Consider the following 20,111-nt stretch of genomic DNA (forward strand, 5'->3'; position numbering starts at 1 on the left):
TCCACCTCTTTACAGCTTTATAAATATGAGTTATATGTGTATGAATTATACACAATTGCCCTGCTATCTTCAAATATTATACATGTCTGATTTGCTCCTAAATTTATCCTGATTCCTACATGACTATCAGTAACATATCAAGAAATACAGCAGGAAAAAAAGGCAACAAGTTGACCCAACAGATTCACATCAAATGTGTCTAGTACACCTACTTCTGATTAAGCAATTGCTTAAGTTACAAGAAGCATGAAAATTTCTTTTGCTTTTGTATTCTACCATGTAAAGAAGGCCTCTAGTGAGGAACAACAGCAGTGGCAGCCAGAGGCTGGTGTTCCCTATGCAAGAGCCTTCCAGCCCCATCACAGACCTACCAGAACTCTGGGGCTGCATGGATGGCAAGATAAAGTCAAAACTGCACAGCATGTCCTGAAAATCAAGAATATAATCCTGCACCTGCAATGACCAAATTGGTTTTTACTTTACTGTACTGAAAATAATAAATCTCACTGCTCATCCACCTCAAATTTGGGTACAACAAAGACTTGCAGTTGCTCTTTATGTGCTAGGACTGCCTGTGAGACATATCAGAGTTTAAACAAGAAATACATTCAAAAGACTTGAAGTCCCTCATTTTTAACAGCCACAATCTTGCTTCACTGCTTAATCTCATATCTGGAAAAGGGACATCTCTAAAAAGGTATTATTTTCTGAAATATTCAAATGAAAGTATAAAATTGGAAGCTATAAGGGGAAGATGACTGAAGAACTTGGGGTTTTTTTTGTTTCTTTTTCATGGTCAAATTATTAAATTCAGAACTACCCAAATAGAATGATTGATGTTAAGGTCTTGCTGCCCCTGGTGAGAAGCAGGAACATCTGTTTCACCCTCTAAGCAGCTGTACAGCAGCCTAGGCACTGCCAGGACTCAGAATCTCAACAGAAACAACACCTACTTCAGTGATCTGCACCTAATGCTCACGAGCCATCAGAGCACTCACTGAGAGATCCCTGCTAACACACACAGAGTTATCTGGTAGCACTTGACTTCAGTAGTCAACTGAACAAGAGTGATAGGACAGAACTAACCCTGTTTGATGTGATCCATTTAAGCAGAAATTCAATGATTAAGCCACATATCTTCAAGGTTAACAAACACATATGAACAGACATACACTTACAACTTTAAAAAATTAAAGACAAACTATCCAGCAGAAATTAAACTTGAAGGACAAAGAAGCACTGACTATTTCAAAAAGTTAATTTCACAAAAAGTAATCTAAAATTCAGTCTCCCTTTTTACAAGTATTTAATTTATTGATTTTTGTCCACTGTGTACAGTCCTGAGGGAAACATTCAAAACTTACTTTTTTACGTAGTTTTTCTGCAGCATCTAGTTCAGCTTTAATGGTCTTATCAAACTTGTTTAAGAGCTTTGGCTTCTTCTTCTTTTTAGCTAGAAGATTTAACAAACAGACACTTCATTACTTCTTTTGTATTTCAATTGCCTGGAGTAACACTTAGCTAGGGACTGTGCTGGCAAAGTGCATCATTTTCAAGTAAGGCAGTTTCAAATTACACTGAAAAGAAACTGATTTCTTACTTATTACAGTCACAAACTCCTATATGAAAAAGCAAACTTCAGTCATTCAAATTAAGTAACTTGGCAGTTAAGTTTAGAATAAAGCATTTTTCATCACATTACAGTCAAGGATCTTCTTTTTCCAAATGGTTCAACTATGTGGAGCAAAGGGAACTGTTATTTTCCTACATTTACATGGTATCAAGAAAAACATGATCATCAGGGCATATGAATCATTTCTAAAAGTTATGACTAAATGCTTTGCATAGAGCAATTCTTGAGACGACATCTGGAGTGCTGTGTGCAGTTTTGGGCTCCTCAGGACAAGAGAGACACGGAACTCCTGGAGTGGGTGCACTGGAGGGCAATAAAGATGGATGATTAAGGGACTGGAGTGTCTCTTTTACGAGGAAAGGCTGAGGCACTTGGGCTTGTTCAGCCTCAAGAAGAGACGACTGAGAGGAGACCTCATCAGTGTGTATATAAATATCTTAAAAGTAGGTGACAAGAGGATGGATTCAGGCTCTTCTCAGTGCTGCCAAGCAATAGGACAAGAGGCAACAAGCAGAAACTGATGCTTGGGAAGTTCCATCTGAACATGAGGAGGAACTTCTTTACTGTGCAGATCACCAAGCTTACCAATCTGTCGCTGATGCCAGTCTTTTTCTGTCTTATTTATTATCCTCCATTTCATAGGAAAGCAATGCCTTCACTACCTTTTCATGCATTTAATGATAATAATCATTAAGGGGCACAGCACTGGCTCTCTTCCAGGTAAAATCCAGTAAAATTCACATGAACAGCTCTTCTTTCAAGTGCAAGGATGCCTTCACTTCAAACCTTCAGTCCACAGTGACTGACAGGTGTGAAATTTCTCACATAATGTCATTTGGTCTGAAAAGAACAACCCATAACATGCAAAAGGTTTGTTGGGTTTTGTGTTTGTTTTTTTTCTTTTTAAAAAATATGCCAGCTCAGTTTTTCAAGAAACCATTGCTATTTCTAAGGCCTGGCTTACTTAACAGCAGGAGTGGAAGAACACAGAAACATCAACCCAAGGAACCAATGAAAGCAAGTGACCTTGAGGACTTTTTAGGTTCATTTTGCTCTTAGCTGCCATGTGAAACTGTCCTTTGCTGTTAGCAATAAAACTGAGACATGTCAGTTCCTCTGGGTACAGTATCTGGGGAGCTTCCGATGGGATATTGCCACCAAATACTTGGTTTAGTTTCTGTTCTCTAAGCAACATACACAGCAACTAAAATGTGAGTTCTCAGTTCTTATGGCATGAATGAAAATCTTTATTTAAGGTCAGCCAGCTACACAGGAACTGTATTTCAGTGAGGCAGGACAGCTATTTGTCAGCTTTTTTAGCTTTGAGCATTCATGGAAAGATAGAGTCATTCGGTCTTTCTCCAACTCGGTAAGCATGGCAACAGTGAGGTTCCTTTGAGGCAAAGGAAAGAAGCTTTCCCACCCACCAGGAAACTCCCACTGCCTGTGGGACACTCTCTACAAGTTCATTTAAGTTTACAAGGACATGAGAAACAGCTCAGAAAAAAAAAGTAAATTAAAAAAGTAAATTAAAATCTTACAAGTCCGTGGCACAAAGATATAATATCTTCTCTTTCATATCCAACTTGGGTGATGTGTGGGAAGAACCTATTTACCACCTTCCATTACAAAAAAAAAAGTACTATCTTCCTATTTTCAGTACAATTATATATCAGCCCTAGACCAGCAGGAGATCAATATAAAAAGCTGGAAAGGAGTTGTTAACATAAATATTATTCATCTGCTAGACACCAATATAACACAGTAAACATTATATAATGAGCAGTCATTTTCATCCCCCATTCTATTCCTATGTTAAAGGATTCACCAGGGAGCTTTCAGAGTAACCATCAAGCATTCCTCTATATCAGCCAGATAGCCTGCTATCTCCCTGCAGGGGTATTTTAATAAATTATCCATTGCCTCCTTCTAGTGCAATAATCCATGAGCAGATGTGACCCAATATATTAAATTCAATGATACAAAGAAGTTAACTTATCTGTTTTCAGAGGAAAATATATGTAAGTTTTCTTCAATGACAAATTTTACCATGACACTGAAGTCGTGCATGATCACACAACTGCTTGGTCAGTTTGTGGTCCGAATCAGGTTGAGCATTAAAATGGTAATAATCCTTTTACCTAATGGTAATAATCCTGGACTTTCAAGAATACTACTAAGGATTTTCAGTAATAGCCTTGGAGAATAGGCATTCTATCTAGGACTGCTGTCATAGGATTCCTGAGGACTTCCTTAGAGAAAACAGATTCCACTGAAAAAGCAGCAAGCTAGGAAGAAGCCTCACAAGAAACTCTATGTTTGTTCTTTTGCTAGAGACAAGACAATTACCAGCAATGGCAAGCAATCTCATATCTCATTTATCAAGATACAGAATTTAAAAAAATAGAAACAGCAATGTATTACAATGTATTGCATTAAATGTACAGTAAACTGTACATATAATCCAATGAAATTTGATAAAACATTTCATATAACTGTTTTGGTAAATGAAAACTAAAATACCAGGCATATTTTGGTTTTATGCTGAAAAGCACCTTGTCATCACCAAAAGCAGTGACAGTCTTACTTCTACAAGGGACAGAGAAATTCCTTTTGAATAATAATGAACACACTGCTAGATATTTTTCAGACCACAAGAGAATCACATCAAAATTAAGGAAAACTAACCAAATTAACAAACAGAATTGAATCACTCTTGAAGAATGGTTTAAAAATATTTTGCCTTTAACTGAGTGGGGAGGGGAGAACAAAGGGTAAAAAGGCAGTAATAAAGAAATTGCCACGGGAATACAGGTACACACTACTTGGTAAAACATAGCCACAGAGATGAAAATAATACATTATTTTCTGTATCATCATAGGATAAGGAAGAGAAGGCTTGAAATGGCTATAACAGAAAATTTGGCTTGAACATCTGGAACTACTGTCTCTGAGCAAGCACAGTTGCTGAGGGCAATTGTGGAATTCTAATTACTGAAAATTTTGTTTATTTGAGATAACAAGATGTGTAAGCATCTGTCAAGAACAATGCACACAGCTGATAAGACCTTCAGTCAACTAAAGAGACAAAGTAAGCTTTAGGGTCCCACTTAGTCATATATTCCACAACTTCTGTAATATACCACTATATGTCAGTGTGCTTTAGTGCCAACACTGTTAGTACACAAGTAACTTTCACTCCTTCATTTGACAACCAAAGAAATCCTCACAGGAACTCACTGTGCCAGTCATCTCAGTAGCTGAGATTTCTCCTAGCCCAATGCCAGCAACAGAATACTGAAGCTACAAAACTTTTCCCAATGCAAAGTTTCACCTCAGTGCTATAATTCCAGAAAGCCAAAAGTGATTAAAAACAGCCTTGTGATAGAAAGCAATTTCAACTCCCACTGCTCTTATTCGCTTTTTCTGTAAAAACAAAATACTAATAACATTCAAAGAATCAAGTTGTGCAAATCTTCATCTGAAGCAGATTTTTTACCTTCAAAAACCATCCAAACAGCATCAGAAAAGCAGTTTTGCAAACTGTTGATTTATTCACAGAATTGTATTTCTTGATACTTGATAACTTTTAATGTGAAAAGCTGCCTGAAGATATAATAATCAAGGAATTAAAACTTTCTAGATTTTCTAGACAATGTCCTCACATGATCAAATGCCTGCAAATTCTTGTGTAACTGAGCAGAACCCAAGGTTGGAAATTGGTATAAAGCACCAAGTAGACAATTATGTTAAGGCAGTTACATGGATAACAAGGAAAACAAAAAGAGATAACTACTACATGGCAAAAAAATTGATTACATATGACTCTAAGTCCAAAGCAATAGAGAAAAAAACCCTCAGAAACGTCACAAATACCTAGATGTCACAAATAACTAGTAATACCACTTCTATAATGGAGTAAATGAATCCTCTAGCTTCCAGAGAAGTGGGAATGGTTATGTATGTGAAATCTCTCCATTTCATATTTTCATTTGAAATATAACACTATCATCCAGGCTAAGGAAAACCTTATTCTCCTAAAAGAGAAAACACTGATGACCTGCCTGATCAGACATCAGTCTGGTATGTCAAAACAGTTAATATTAGCCAGAATTGGACAAAAATATTGAATGCTATCATGATTCTTTCACAATTAACACACATCTTTTACCCTAGAGAGATGCCACACACTTGGCATTTTAACAGATAGCAAATTTACGTGGGTGAAGGTATTTTCTACACTGTAAAGGCTTCAAACTGTTGTTTCCTGAGAAGATAATTTAAAAGATAGGGTATATTTACCACAACACATAGCATGAATTGTTTTGCCCTTGCTGCCATACTCTGAGCCTCTGATCCAAGGATGCAGTACAGTTTTCTTCCTGAGCAAGTAAGTAGGAGATAACATCATGCTTTTAACACTTCCAGAACAATTAGTGTTTGTATCTAAAAACCAGTATGCACTTCCATGCACTTAATACAAAACATCTCTCACTCTTATCCCTTGTAAAATATAGGGAGCAGATACTTTACAGTTCTGTGATTTTATTCTGTCCCGACAGGCCAGGAAGGGCACCTCAAACAGAGAGCTTGTTAGCTGATGTGCAGCCATGACCAAAAGGAAATCTCTACTGGGACTACCCCAGGCAGTTTTCCACTTGCTGCCTTTTTCTCCTCCTCCCTCTTGCTCTCAGTACTAATGATTCCCTTTCTAAGCCTTGTGCTCCCTTTCTTATGTTCAGAGCCTAGGAAAATTGGTGGGGTGGGAGAGCAGGCTTACCTCCAGTGCTGGAGCTGACATTTTGAACCTGGTCTGTTCACTGAGAGCAATGAGTGACAGCCTGGCTGGTCTGACTTGGAGTTTTGGGGAAAGGTTGCCTTCCACACAGGATAAACAGTCTTCCTTCAGTCTTTGGAAACTAATGCTGTAAGATTTACAGTCAATTGAGAGGGGCCTGCTGTGTGAGCATGAGAGTCCATATTACATATTAGCATAAGTATTTCTTGTTAAACTTGTCTTTAATGAAATTTCTAGGTCCTCAGAAATGGTGAGACAATAACATTACAATCCCTCTGTGGACCTAGGGGAGAAAACATGAGGATGGAAAGACACTACACCCTATCTAACAAACCACCTCATAAATGTGGTTTGGTTCTTGTAATTAGATTTTTTTATTCATTTATTGATTCATTCATATTGTCACTATGATGTTAAGGGAGCATTCCTGGTGGCTTCCTTGATATTACACCTGCTATTACTCGCATGCAAAACAGAGAGGAGTTAGGACTCCAGTTTTAATTACTCTGGTAGATAAAAGTGATCCAAGATAAAGGTTGGTCTTTACAGCCACCTCGAGGACAGATGGTCCCCAGTTACTGATTTGAAAAGTACGCTGGAGCAATCCTACTCCACTGACTTTATGTTGTGCTTACTGCTAACCAGAAAATTAAATTACCTCAGTGCAGGGGTTGGACAAAATGGCCTTTAAAGGTCCTTTTCAACCCAAACTGTTCTATAATTTTATAATTTGAATCATAAATGAAGTTTTAATAGAAGTTATAATTATTTAATTGTAGAGACTATAACCATATAATTATGTCTCCTTATGTTATGCCATCTCTAAAGCTAATCTGAAATAAAAACTCCTTCATGTGATACAGTCTCATATCTTGCAGCAAAGGCTCCTCCTGCCAGTTCTCTGTTTTAAACTTTGAAAAACTAAGGAAGCAATTTCCGGGGGGGGGGGTCATGGGCTTTGTTTCCTAAACATCCTCCCATCCCTGCTGTGATTCAAATTCAGTAATAATGTTCTTGGCAACCTGTGAATGGCAACTTCTGAGTGTGGGACAATGACAAATAGATACTGATGATGATGGCCTGTAGTTATTTTCCAAATAATTTTGTGACCTTTTGTTTTACTAATTGCCTTTGCCACCCACTAACAATACCACATCTTCCCAGTTCAAAGTTTCAATTAAGTTCTGAAGAACATACATTGAAACTTTTACTTGGAATTCAAAATTTGCTCAAGTAATTGCCCTCCCTCCTGATACTAGCCCCATATCATTACCCAAATTAGTTTTGGAAATCATGCTGCATCTCACTGGACACTTGAATGAGAATTTGATGATGATGAAAAACTCCTGTCATTGTCCTGTTGTTTGGGAAGCTCATTAGGTGAGATACAGTGAGTGTAAGTTACCTACTTGTTTTATGGGCTTCTATAAATGATAACTTATAAGGTATAAAACCAAACAAACTGAAGCTACACAATTTAAAGCCAGGAGCACTAGAATAATTAAAAGATCTTTGTAAACTCTATTGGTAGAACAGGCAAAACCACTATAATCAACTTATCTGGGGAAGTAATCAGACAATAAAAACTGAGGCATTTTAGAGACTAATAAAGCTGGAATCTAATTACTATAATAAATCTTTAACTGCAGTTATTCCAGAACAATTTCCCTTGCAGTAAAAAGTATTCTACAGGGCTTTCTGCATGAAATTATTGTTGGTTGGTTGGTTAGATGTTAATCATAAGAAACAACAGCAGAATGATAATTTTGGTTTTGGCATGTATTTCCATCATTCACCTCTCTTTCACCATTAGGACTTCTGGATTCACTCAAAGGCTAAACTCAAACAATCCTCTGACAAAACCAGAAAGAAATTTCTGCATTGACTTTCTGTTAGAAAATACACTGTAACATTCAAATGTCCTATACATTTACCTCAGCATGGCATTATTTAGCAGTTTGGGACTTTGATAACTACACTTCTGTGTTGGTCATTCTGCACACAGCTCACAGATATTTAAGTGTAGTCTGTATCAAATTTGTAAATCAATAGGTACTACCCATACTGTTATAAGCAGAGCTTGAAAGGGTGGAACTCAGCCCACCTAACTCCAGGAGACAATGCTGGAGGTGAGCTAACCCTGTAAGCTCTTTCTCCAGACAACAGAACTCTGTTCCCAATGGAATTTAGGGCAAACCCCTGCAGCAAAGCCCTACATTTAGTCAAAAGAACAGCATTTTAATCTCCTCAGATTAGATCTCTACTGGTATCACAGTGGAATCCTACATATCCTCAAAGGTAAATGCCTAGAGTAAACAGTGGTGAACACTGACCTGTTGAGTGGAATGATATTGTCCTAAGCCTGGCTTACATGTACTTCTGTTCCTAATGCAATGCAACTGAGTGTTCCAGCCAAACAGAATAAGTAAATATTTAATATATGTCCAATATAAATCAAATCAGGCTGCTTAATTTTTTTTTTAGTCTATGATCTTTTTTTTTTAAGTCTAGATCGAAAACAACTAAAACCACCTCAGATGGAAAGACAACTTATGGATGTGTGCATTGTACTACCTGTGAAACCTTTTAAAGAATTCGTTATCATATTCACCTGGAATTCCCATCCCATTTCAATTAGTTGTTTAAATATAAATTCTGATTATATTCTTACAGAGAAGATGAAGAATCCACCTCAATTAAATATAACAGAGAAACCTTGAAGCAACTGTATGTTGTTTCCAGAGAGGGGCTTTGTTAATATCAAAGAATTTTCAGTAAGACTTTTAATAAACTTGATTAATTACTGTTGAATACTAAAATTTACATAATTATTAGGAGGACACTTTGCTAACCAAGTACTATCAAGGCTGTAGGAGGAAAAAATATTTATGTTGCAAGAGCTACTCAAAGCTATGAATACTTTCTGCACAGAAGCTCTTTGGAGCTTTTATGTTCAAATACCACAAAAAACAAATGCAGACTTGCACGTCAGAATGTACTCTCAGAATCAGAAGAAAACCTTAAACACAAGCCAAACATGAAATTTCAAATTCTCAACTCCCTAGATTTCCAAGTTTCCTACATATACCAGTCACAGTACAGTATATTTTATAATCCCTCTCTCAACAATTTATTGCTGTGTTTTATTAGGGGAATTTAAAATAAACAAAGTCACCTTATATCACTTCCTGTCACTAGGATATCTCTATAGCTGACCACTTTTATTGAAAGTGGAAACTTAAAACAGTTCAAACTATGAAAAAAGTTCAACAAAATTCAGCTTGTATGAAAATCACACAAGCAGTGTTACCATAAACAAAATTCATTAAAATGCAGGGTTGTTTTTCCAGGTAGGATGAAAAATTCTAACATTTTAACCTGGAAAACAAGGTTTTTCTATCTTATAGAAATTCTGTAATCTGCAGTGACATTTATTTAGTTGCTGTTTAAAAAGAAACAAAACCATAAAGCACCTAGGGTAAAAAAGGGAAGTTGCTCCACTTTCAGAATCTAAAGTTCTTGTAAGGCTCTGATGAGTAAAGTTGCATACTAGAATGTTTCTTACACAAGCTGGCATTTTTACCTATGACTGCTTTTTTCCCATACTGGATGGCTCTTGTACATCATTTTTTTATACTTTTCTAACAGGTCAGTAAAAGCAGCACTTAATGGTGATTTTTTTCCTACTACCAAGTAGGTAAATCCATTGCAGTAAGATATTCCCTGCCAACAAATGGAAATGCAGGCATAATTGCCAAGCTTTACAAGTTGTTTTGGTTGGGTTTTTTTAACTTTTTATATGTAATACTTACATGTGACATATTTAATCCTTAAATAAAATGTCTGAAATTTGCCAGTCCTAGAAACTTATGTTTAAACCACTAATATACAAATCCAAACCAAATAAACCATATCAAAATATTGGGAAAGCAGCATTTCTAAATACTCAAATATAAAATAACAGCCACAAAGAAAATGGAAAGAGAATGAAAAAGGAGTACAGCTATGGAATCCTTTGGCACAGACCCCGAGGTTTCTGGGCATTGCCAGCAAGCAGCTGACAATGATCCCAGTGAAGGAGGTTTTGCAAACTTTGTGCAGTGACAGGGAATGCGTGGGGCCAGAACAAATGTCATTGCAGGCAGAGCAGATTCACAGTGATTCTTCAGCAAAACGTCACCTCTTTTCCATCTAATCTGTCTCTGCACCTTCCTACCCAACCTAAGACAGACTTGGCAATCTTGGTCTCAAACAAGGACTGATTTGCATGTCACTTGTCTCTTCCCACTTAGCACAGTTGGCAGTGCTGAACCCAGCCCCAGGGGCCAGGTAGTCCACAAATGCCTCTTGCCCTCAGATGTACAAAGAGCTTGGTGGAACTCTGACCTCCAGAATGCTAATCTAGGAGTATGACACTGAACATTTTAGTCCTGAAACAGGAGTTGTACAACCATTCCATGACTCAGTGCAATGCTACAGGCTTGAGGCAGAGTGGCTGGAAAGCTGCCCTTCAGAAAAGCACCCAGGGGTAATGGTCTACAGCAGCTGATGAGCCAGCCTGTTCCCAAGGTGGCCAAGAAGGCCAATGGCATCCTGGCCTGTATCAGCATTAGTGTGGCCAGCAGGACCAGGGCAGTGATTGTCCCCCTGTACTCAGCACTGGTGAGGTTGCACCCAAATCCCTGGGGTCAGTTTTGGGCCCCTCACTACAAGAAAGACTTTGATTGAGGTCCTGGAGCGTGTCCAGGGAAGGGCAACAGAGCTGGGGAAGTGTCTGGAGCACAAATCTGATGAGGTTGGTGGGAGTGTTTAGGGGTGTTTAACCTGGAGAAAAGGAGGCTCAGGAAGGACCTCATTGTTCTCTACAGCACCCTAAAAGGAGATTGTAGTGACTGTAGTGATGTGGAGGTTGGTCTCTTTCCACAGGTAACAAGGGACAGAACAAGAGGCCATGGCCTCAAGTTGCTCCTGGACAGGTTTAGATTGGACATTAGGAAAACTTTTTTCACTGGAAAGGTTGCTAAGCTGTCCTAGTGGCATTTATAAGATGTCACTGAGGGACATGGTTCAGTGTTAGGTTATGAGTTGGACTCAATGACCTTAAAGGTCTTTTCCAACCTAAACAATTCTATCATCCCATTCTGCAACCAGGTAAGATTGATGGGCGTACATTGGTGCAGCCTTGGAAACAACCAAGTGTTTGCCTATAAAAGTACATGCTCTCTGGATGTTTGTTCAACTGCAGTTTATCTACATGAGATGTACTGGAGCAAAGCCTCACTAGTCTTTAGTCTGATTTAAATCAATCCTCCCAGAAAGCATGGCTTTGAATTCAGAACAGAATGTTACTTTCAGACTTACCTTTTTCTGTTTTGTCTTGTTCAGTTTCTTTTTCACTTTCCCCTAGAACATTAAAAATATAATTTTATTGAAATAAATTTGTGTTAATATTTTATGATAAGAAAAAGATACAAGAAAATTGCAATTTATACTCAAAACATAATTGAGTCAACAGGAATTTTTTTTCATTTTTATTTTTTAAAATAACCATAAATTATTTTCTGAACTATATAGTTACCTAAAAGGCCTTTCCCTGCAGATGCTTCAAATATGACAATATTGCTTCTATCACAAAACATTTCACAGAATTTCTCCTCTAGATATTTAATATATTTTGTTGATATACACTTACAATGCAAGCTATTTTGCAAGAAACAAAATCTGTTCACTAATTAAAAGATATTGGAAACACTAGCTTAATACACAATACATTTGGTTAAAATGTGAAAAAATCAATTGGGAACTTAAGTCTCCTTTTTAGAAGTGACTTGGGCACTTGAAAGCTTTTGTCTTTTCTCATTTTTTAAAACAGTGTAACAGGTGTTTTGCAATCATCTGACTGCAGAGGTAGATGTTAAGTAAGCATCAGGACAGTCTGTAGCACAGGCAAACTAAATCCTGGACCAAAAACATCTATGTGTATTTCATGAAGGTGGTAGATACAGAAAGATCTTTCGCCCCCCATAACTTTTTGATCCTGTCCTATTCTATAACATACAAAGCATCTTGCCTCACAATTGTAACACTGTTATTCTGTTTCAATTTCCATTTTTTTCCCAATAAACTTCCAATATTTCCTCCTAATAAACTTAGAGAACACTAAATAGGGAGGTCTGTTGCCTTTTTAACTAGTTACTGTTCTCTTTAACATACACTGGTTAATTTTGAGGTATTACATATGTAAAAAACATTTTCTTTAATTTCCAAGTAATTTAGAGACACCTTCTCTGAATACTCAGTCTTTACTGCTTTTTAAACTGACTGCTCAGAAGCATTATAGTGTGAATATGACATTTTAAAATGCAGAAAAACATTGCATTTTTTAGTGAATAAACTGGATTATGCACGCACATGAAATCAAATTTTTTAACGCTCTAATTTCACCCTTTACTATAGGCTGACAACTGCTATTCCTGAATGTATGGACACTCTAACTCTAATTTATATTCAGTACAAGGCAGAATGAGCATTAAAATTGATTATATGGTAAATTAAATAAATATGATCATGCTGAAAGTCATTCACCTCTTCAATTACATCATGAGATCTAGACTGACAATTAAATGGTAAGAAATGACAAAAGATCTACAGAGTCAATTACATACTAGGAACAATTATTACTGTAGCAGTATATTAATGAAAGCATAGTACACTACTTCCTAAAACCCTGGCTTCTGTATTTTTTTGCACATATCACACAATCAATAAAATGGTCATATGTCATCCAAAACACTACATTTTTAAAAGAGCAACAATGATGAAATAATAGTTTAGTCTTACAGTTTTCACACAAACCAGTTAATATACTCGTATTTCTCTTTTTACCACCTCCCATTACCATGACACATCATGCTAGTTAGCCACCCATTTTCCTCTCCTTTATCAGCAACACTTGAGATTTTCACCTGACCTTTCTTGGACATTCATGTTACTTCTGCAACTTCTTTGCCATTACAGCAAGAACAATGTATACAACCTCATTACTCTAAAGCCTGCTCCCATCTCCCATTCCTTGTCTGGCTTCACATTTCTCTACTCCTGGGACTCATGCAACATAAAACGTACAGCCCTCTATAGCTATTTATGCACTAGAATCAGTTCTCCAAATTCTCAGACTATTTTCAACCTGTATTCTGCTAGATTAGTTGCCATTGACTTCACTAAAGCCTCTCCAATGATCTTTAAATACTCCCACTTTTCCTCCTATGTAGCTGCTTTTGAAATTCGTCACAACTTGATCTTGTTAGCTCTGAAGCTAAGAATTCACACTTCACTAAGAATTCACTTCAGTATCATATTCAGCACATGTTGCTTTGTTCCTTCCACACTGATCCCTAGCATATTTCAATGGTGCAAAAGGTTTTAATTACGCTATTTCTGACAAGGCTTAAAAATGTGCTCTCTCAAAGATAGGGATATGATAATAAATCTTGAGACTATTTTTTTCATCAACTTAAATCAACTGTAGCTCAAGCAAACAAACAAAAAAATCTTAGCTCTTCAAACTACTCTGATCCTTTACTCAATGTCTTCATTTCCAGCAAAATAATTCAAGATGAAAATCACTGACAAAACAGCTTTAGCTAATCTCTATAGGCTAGGAGTGCTATCACTATATAATGAAGGCACCAGGGACTCCCAAGCAGGTTTTCTATCAGGAAGAATCAATTTATTTTTCATATTACAACTAAATGTTGGATGGCATATGAGAAAGACCCAAGTCACAATTAAAGATGTGTTTCAGACCTTGTAGATTTGACATGAATCTCAATCAACACTATAAATGCACAATACAATTTATTTACAGATATGTAATTTCTGAAACATGTAAAATTACAAATGATGCTCAGTAAAATCATCACATTTTTCAGTATCTTTACGCTATGAAATCTTAGCCATTTTCTTTACTTCCTAGAAAGAAGTGCCATGATATGGTACTTTTTCCATTAGAGAGAATGTTAGAAAGTCACTTAAACTGTAGTAAATTTGCAGTATTAAGATACAACTTTACTATTCTACTCTTTACTTACTGGTATTTCTTCCTGTGATTTTCAAAAAAAAAGCAACTGAATCCAAGATTTCACAGATTCACTGACATATAACAAGTGGCTAGGTAGCAATGTGAAAATATTAAGGAAAAGGCAATCTTCTGACTTTTTCTTAAACTACTATTCAGCAATACCAGACCATTAAAGCTCTGGAGGTGTCTGAAAACTGAAAAGGTCAAGGAAGATTTTTGCTTTCACAGAAGTGCACGGACCTTATCAGATTTCTGATTTTAAACTATGGACCATAACCATAATATTCTGAATGCAAAACAGATATATCACTTTTCCCAGACATTTGTGTTTGTTAAGAAGTGCTATCTCACCCATTATAAGTTGCAATAAGAAATGATGTTTCATGGAAAAAATTCAGGCCTAGATGGTTGCAAATGTCAATACTCCGAAAGGACAATCACGACACAATTATAGAAGACACAGACCTTTGCATACTGCCCATTTCCTTCACATAACAGCAGCCAGAAATAAAATTAATTCATTTTACTTGCTACTTCCCCCTTGTAAACAATGCTTTCAAATATATTTTTTAATATTCAAATTCACAATAAAAAAATAAGTTAGTGGCTGAGTCAAATGTTTATCCCTATAGCTAATATTTAATACATTTGGGAATAAATAATGACACTAGAACGACAAAGATATTCTTCTGTGTTTTATTGCAGCCAAACATTAAAATGGTTTAAATATACATATTTTTAATAGTCCACTTGACCTTGCTTAGCTTGGCATATTTTTGTAAACATGAAGCACGTAAAATCACATACCCAGTTACAAAATACTAAAATTCAATCACAGCGTAATATACTCTCACAGTCCCATAATTCTACAAATAGGCTGCCACTGTTATATAAAAAGTCCTCCATTCACCATTCTAAAATAATTCCCAAGATACCTCACAAAATATGGCTTTGTAAAAATTATTGCTTTGCAATTCACAATCACAGGTAATTTTACTAGAATATCCCATCCCAAAACACATCACAGTCTAAGAGTATTATTGCTTTCCTGAAAAGTCTAAAGATATCACTTTGGGACATCTCTATTTGTTGATCAGATGTAACACATGGAGTCTTACTGACATTCCAAACCCAAAAGAAGGGCAAGCATATATGATGCCCCTTTCACTACAAATGTAAGCATCTACAACCCTGACTTCAAAACAGTGTTACAGAAATTGAAAGTCTTCCTGTAAACCAAAAGGCAACCAACTGTTAGGGTCACCAAATTGGTTTTTCTTTTTATAAATTTATCCTAGTTTATTTCTCCTAAGCTCCTGTAACAGGCTTGGCAACTTCCTAAAATCACAGCAATTATTCCTGAGCCAAAAAGGAACACATGCAAAATATCAAAGAATAAAATATGTCTTCGTAATTGTGGAACAGCAGCACAGAACAGGTAAAAAGCACACCTGTTATATTAAAATTCTAAATCACTCACAGTACCTAAATTTCAGATGTACCATTTTTAAGAGCATTCATACCTATAGGTCTTAAATTCTGACATCACATTCTTTTTAAGGTTGAATTTCCAAGTACATTTTTAAAATAAAATTTGCAAATCAAGTGTTTATGCAAATTTGACTTTTAAAATAATTTACTGAACATAAAGCTTATTAAAGCCAGCTTTGAGATCATTATACTGGGAGGTGAACCAAAATGGAATAATTTTACTGAATTCAACCTGATTCCAGCAACTCAGTCTTGTTGCAATCTCCACTGACTCCCTGTCAGGTTAGCATCTAGTCTCTAGACATTTTTGTTTGAAAAATCAGATGAGCATAATTAAAAAGTGCTAATTCCTACATAATGGGTTTTTGAAAACTGTGATTTTGTAATCTGGCCTTTTACTAGTATGAATTAAACACACATTTTATACCTTGTTAGGGTATTTTAAAAATCATCTGAAATTCATGTTGTTAACAGTTGACATAACATCAGTGCAAAGAGATATAAGTCAAACTTCACAGCATAGTGTGTGCCTGATTAGTGTTTTTTAATAAAATTAGGCTGTATTCTATATCAGCAGTTATGAAACATTGAAAAATTCATAACATCATATGTTTCATTTGACCAAACTGCTCTGTACATACTGTATGAATCCACAACAAAAGATATATATTAAAATCTGAAAAAAATGTACTTGCTGCTATGTTATAAATAGAATATTAACAGTTGCTTAAACAGTACATGAAATGCAGCTCTAAGCTGTAACTTTGTCACAAACACAGAAGAAAAATAATGAATTCACTAAACTGGACCAAGGGGAAAAAAAATATCAGACAGGAATGTAAACTAAACATCCAAGTGTTAAAAATGCTTACTAAAATGACAGTTGGCTAAAACCCATTTACAACATCTTAGTGTTCATTCCCCAAACCCTGAACTGCTTGGTAATTACATCATAAGGTCTATTTCAACCATCTGCTCCCCTTTTGTAGCGTATGGTTAGGACTGGTCCTCCTGATGTAGGGACTTTTCTTTTGAAGCTTTAAGTATCTGAAAAAATAAGGGGAAATCTATATTAAAGGACCAACCAAAACACAACTTCCTCTAAAACAACAACAAAAAAAATCTTAAATGCTAAAAAATGCAACTTTGTATCAGACTAGTTAATATGAAAATGCTATCATTTCTAAGAGCTACCTTAATGAATATACACAAAGTTGCTGTGTAAGGTGGGCAACAAGTATATTTATTACCATATGGCACTTTATTTACCTTGTAAAGAATATCTAGGCCATGCCACAAATTCATTTAAACATTTTGATTTTGGTTTTGGTTTGGTTTTTAGTGTCGGTTTGATTTTGGGTTTTATTTGTTAAAGTCAAAGGCAACTGGAAAAGAGGAGCCAGGGAATGAGGAAGGGTCAAGGTTCTAAAGTGGAAATTTCTCTACACAAAAAAGGGTTTCAGCAGTTGGTAAAATAAATGTAAAGTGATAAAAATGGCAGGGATACAAGGCGAAGGGGAGGAGTGGAGCAGCTCGTAGATATTTTAAATCTAAACACATACAAGAAAATGCAGAGAGTTATGGTACCCCCTAAACCTGCCATGTCTCCCTAAGATGTGTCCAACAAGTACCACTCTGTCACAACCACTGCAATTTAAGTTCCAGTGTAAAGCAGGATTAGCCAGAAAATCTGAACCAGTAATATTTCAAGCTAGTTTATCAAACCATAAGTTTATAAAGTCCATTAGTTTATAAAAGTGCAGATTATAACAGCAGAAGTAACCTGCATCTGGAAAAGAATACTGGCAGTAATTTCAGAAATAAACTCAGAGAACTGGAAAACAGGACTTACAGGTACCTAAGGATGTACTTGACTAGTATGAACTTTCCTGTGACATGCCCTAAAGTCAGCAAAAAACTTCTGACTTGCACTCCAGTATATTCAAATGCCACACCCAGTGTTTTCCCTGGTGATATGAGAATGTTCCTAAGAGCTAAATTCAATTTCTGAGCTATCTCCTGCTTCCTTTCCAAAACCCTAAGTTCCTATGTTTTAGCTAAAAAACAAACAACTGCTCCAAACTTGATATAAACTGGTGCCACCATGCTTCAAATGCAGTTGCATATTTTAAACTACTGAAGAATAAGAAATGCATAGCGACATTTCTGAATTTCTTTTACACTGCCTGAAGTTATGTTTGCTACTGCTTAAAGAACAGGAAATATTAGCTTTGAACAACTGATGAAATAAAATCACAAACAAAGAAGAAAGACTCCCGACAACAAAATCTTCCATACTGAATCCTCAATCACAAAAAAGATATAAAAGAAACCCAGGAAACATGAATGTCATAATCTGTGAGGAAAACTGGAGAGTGATGTTGCTTTCAAACTGAAATATTCACATTAAAAAAAGACAGGTAAATATGCTTAATAGCAGAAAAACTAATAATTTAATATAATTTTATTCATTGTCAGTAATTTATGTCCTATGTTTCTTCTGTCAGTTTCCAAAATGCTACTTGAATTTTATGTGCTGAAACAATAAGATTTTTAGAAAAAGTTACAAATACTGGTTCTTCTGCCTTCCGAGTGGTTCCCACATAACTACACAAATTATAAGGATTCTTAACTTAGCACAGGGCTCAGATTTTGTGCTGATCAAATTATTTTCATTTTCTACTTCCTAAACAAAGGATCATGAACATTTTACTACATCTAATAATTACTTGTGTCTTTAATAACTGTAATAACTGTCTTTTAAACACATTTTGATTGATCCTCTCACTTTTTCCCTATGAAGGGAAGAAGAAAATAATTCATTCCTTCAAGTGCTGCTGCTATTATGTGTTTCCAAAAGCTGTGCCTGGATAGATGTCAAGATAATTTTGTGATTTTAAATGGTATGTTGCACTAATTTTGAAAATAACCAGGGGTAAAAAAAAAGAATAAATCAAAAAGATTTATTCAGAAATACCTACAATTTCCAAGTAGAACAAGCTATTGCTCATTCTAGCAGTGTTTGAAAATGGCAAGATGTCTCTCAGTATCACAATACAACAAAAGGAGAGTAGATAGAAAGGTTCAATTCCACCATCTTATTTGCAAATACATCTGCAATTATAGGAGTGATCATTGCCTTCCACTTGGCACTGGGGAGGCTTTATCTCGAATCCTGTGTTCAGTTTTGAGCCCCTCACTGCAAGAAGGACACTGAAATGCTGCAGCTTGTCCAGAGAAGGACAGGGCAGGGGGTGGGTCTGGAACACAAGTCTCATAAGGACCAGCTGAGCGAGCCGGAGTTGTTTAGTCTGGAGTCAAGGAGGCTCAGGAGGAACCTTACTGCTCTCCAAAAATGTCTGAAAAGAGGTTGTAGCCAGGTGAGGATCAGTCTCTTCTGCCAAAAAGCAAGAGATAGCTTGAGAAAGCAGCATTGAATTGCACCAGGAGAGGTTTAGATTGGGTGTGAGAAAAAATTTCTTCCCCAAAAGGGTGGTCAAGCATTGGAGCAGGCTGCCCAAAGAAGAGGTGAAGTTCCCAGCCTGGAGGCATTTAAAAAATGTGTAGATATGACACCTGGGGACATGTAGTGGACTTGCCAGTTTTAGGTCTAAAGCTGGGCTGGACTTTCCAATCTATGATTGGAAATGATGCTATGATTCAAAATGGCATATTTCAAAATCCATCACTACTATATAAAACACCTAAGTTGTTGTTTTTTTTTTTTTTTGGGGAAGGTAGAAAAATTAATTACCTGCAAGACTGAGCCATAAATTACATTATAAAAACTGATAGAAATATGGTCCAAAATCCCAAGATTGCAACTTGGCACTTCTAGGCTGGATTGAATTTTAAAATAGTATCTGTAAATCAAGAAATCATCTCAATATCCTCAACTGAAATTTTGTGGTGGAACTATCTACTGCTGAAATTTTGTAACATTTCTTAAGGGCCTACCTGTTATTTTAACTTTAAACAGCAACCTTTTCTGAGAGCAAACATCTTTTCCTCTTCTCCAGTTCCAACTTAATGCATAAAAAACTGAGTGAAGACTACCTTTGCAGAACTTCTTGCCCATACTGTCAAAGATAACTACTGTTTGTTCCTAC

At 36.2% G+C, this 20,111-nt stretch overlaps 1 protein-coding gene across 8 annotated transcripts in view; it reads right to left on the minus strand.

The window, feature by feature from the left end:
- The window catches only part of ASPH (aspartate beta-hydroxylase), a 113,712-nt gene that overhangs the window by 38,751 nt on the left and 54,850 nt on the right, over positions 1-20,111 (minus strand). For 7 of the 8 annotated variants that reach the window (XM_030230593.2, XM_050971155.1, XM_050971154.1 and 4 more), the window contains 2 exons: positions 11,793-11,834; positions 1,365-1,453 (listed from right to left, as the gene is read on the minus strand). In XM_030230593.2, the coding sequence (XP_030086453.1) occupies positions 1,365-1,453; positions 11,793-11,834 (131 nt within the window). Of the gene's footprint in view, positions 1-1,364; positions 1,454-11,792; positions 11,835-15,193; positions 17,050-20,111 lie in introns of those variants that run through there. The other variant, XM_050971156.1, reaches the window with a different exon arrangement.

Source organism: Serinus canaria, chromosome 2, assembly GCF_022539315.1.
Source record: "Serinus canaria isolate serCan28SL12 chromosome 2, serCan2020, whole genome shotgun sequence".
NCBI lineage: Eukaryota > Metazoa > Chordata > Aves > Passeriformes > Fringillidae > Serinus > Serinus canaria.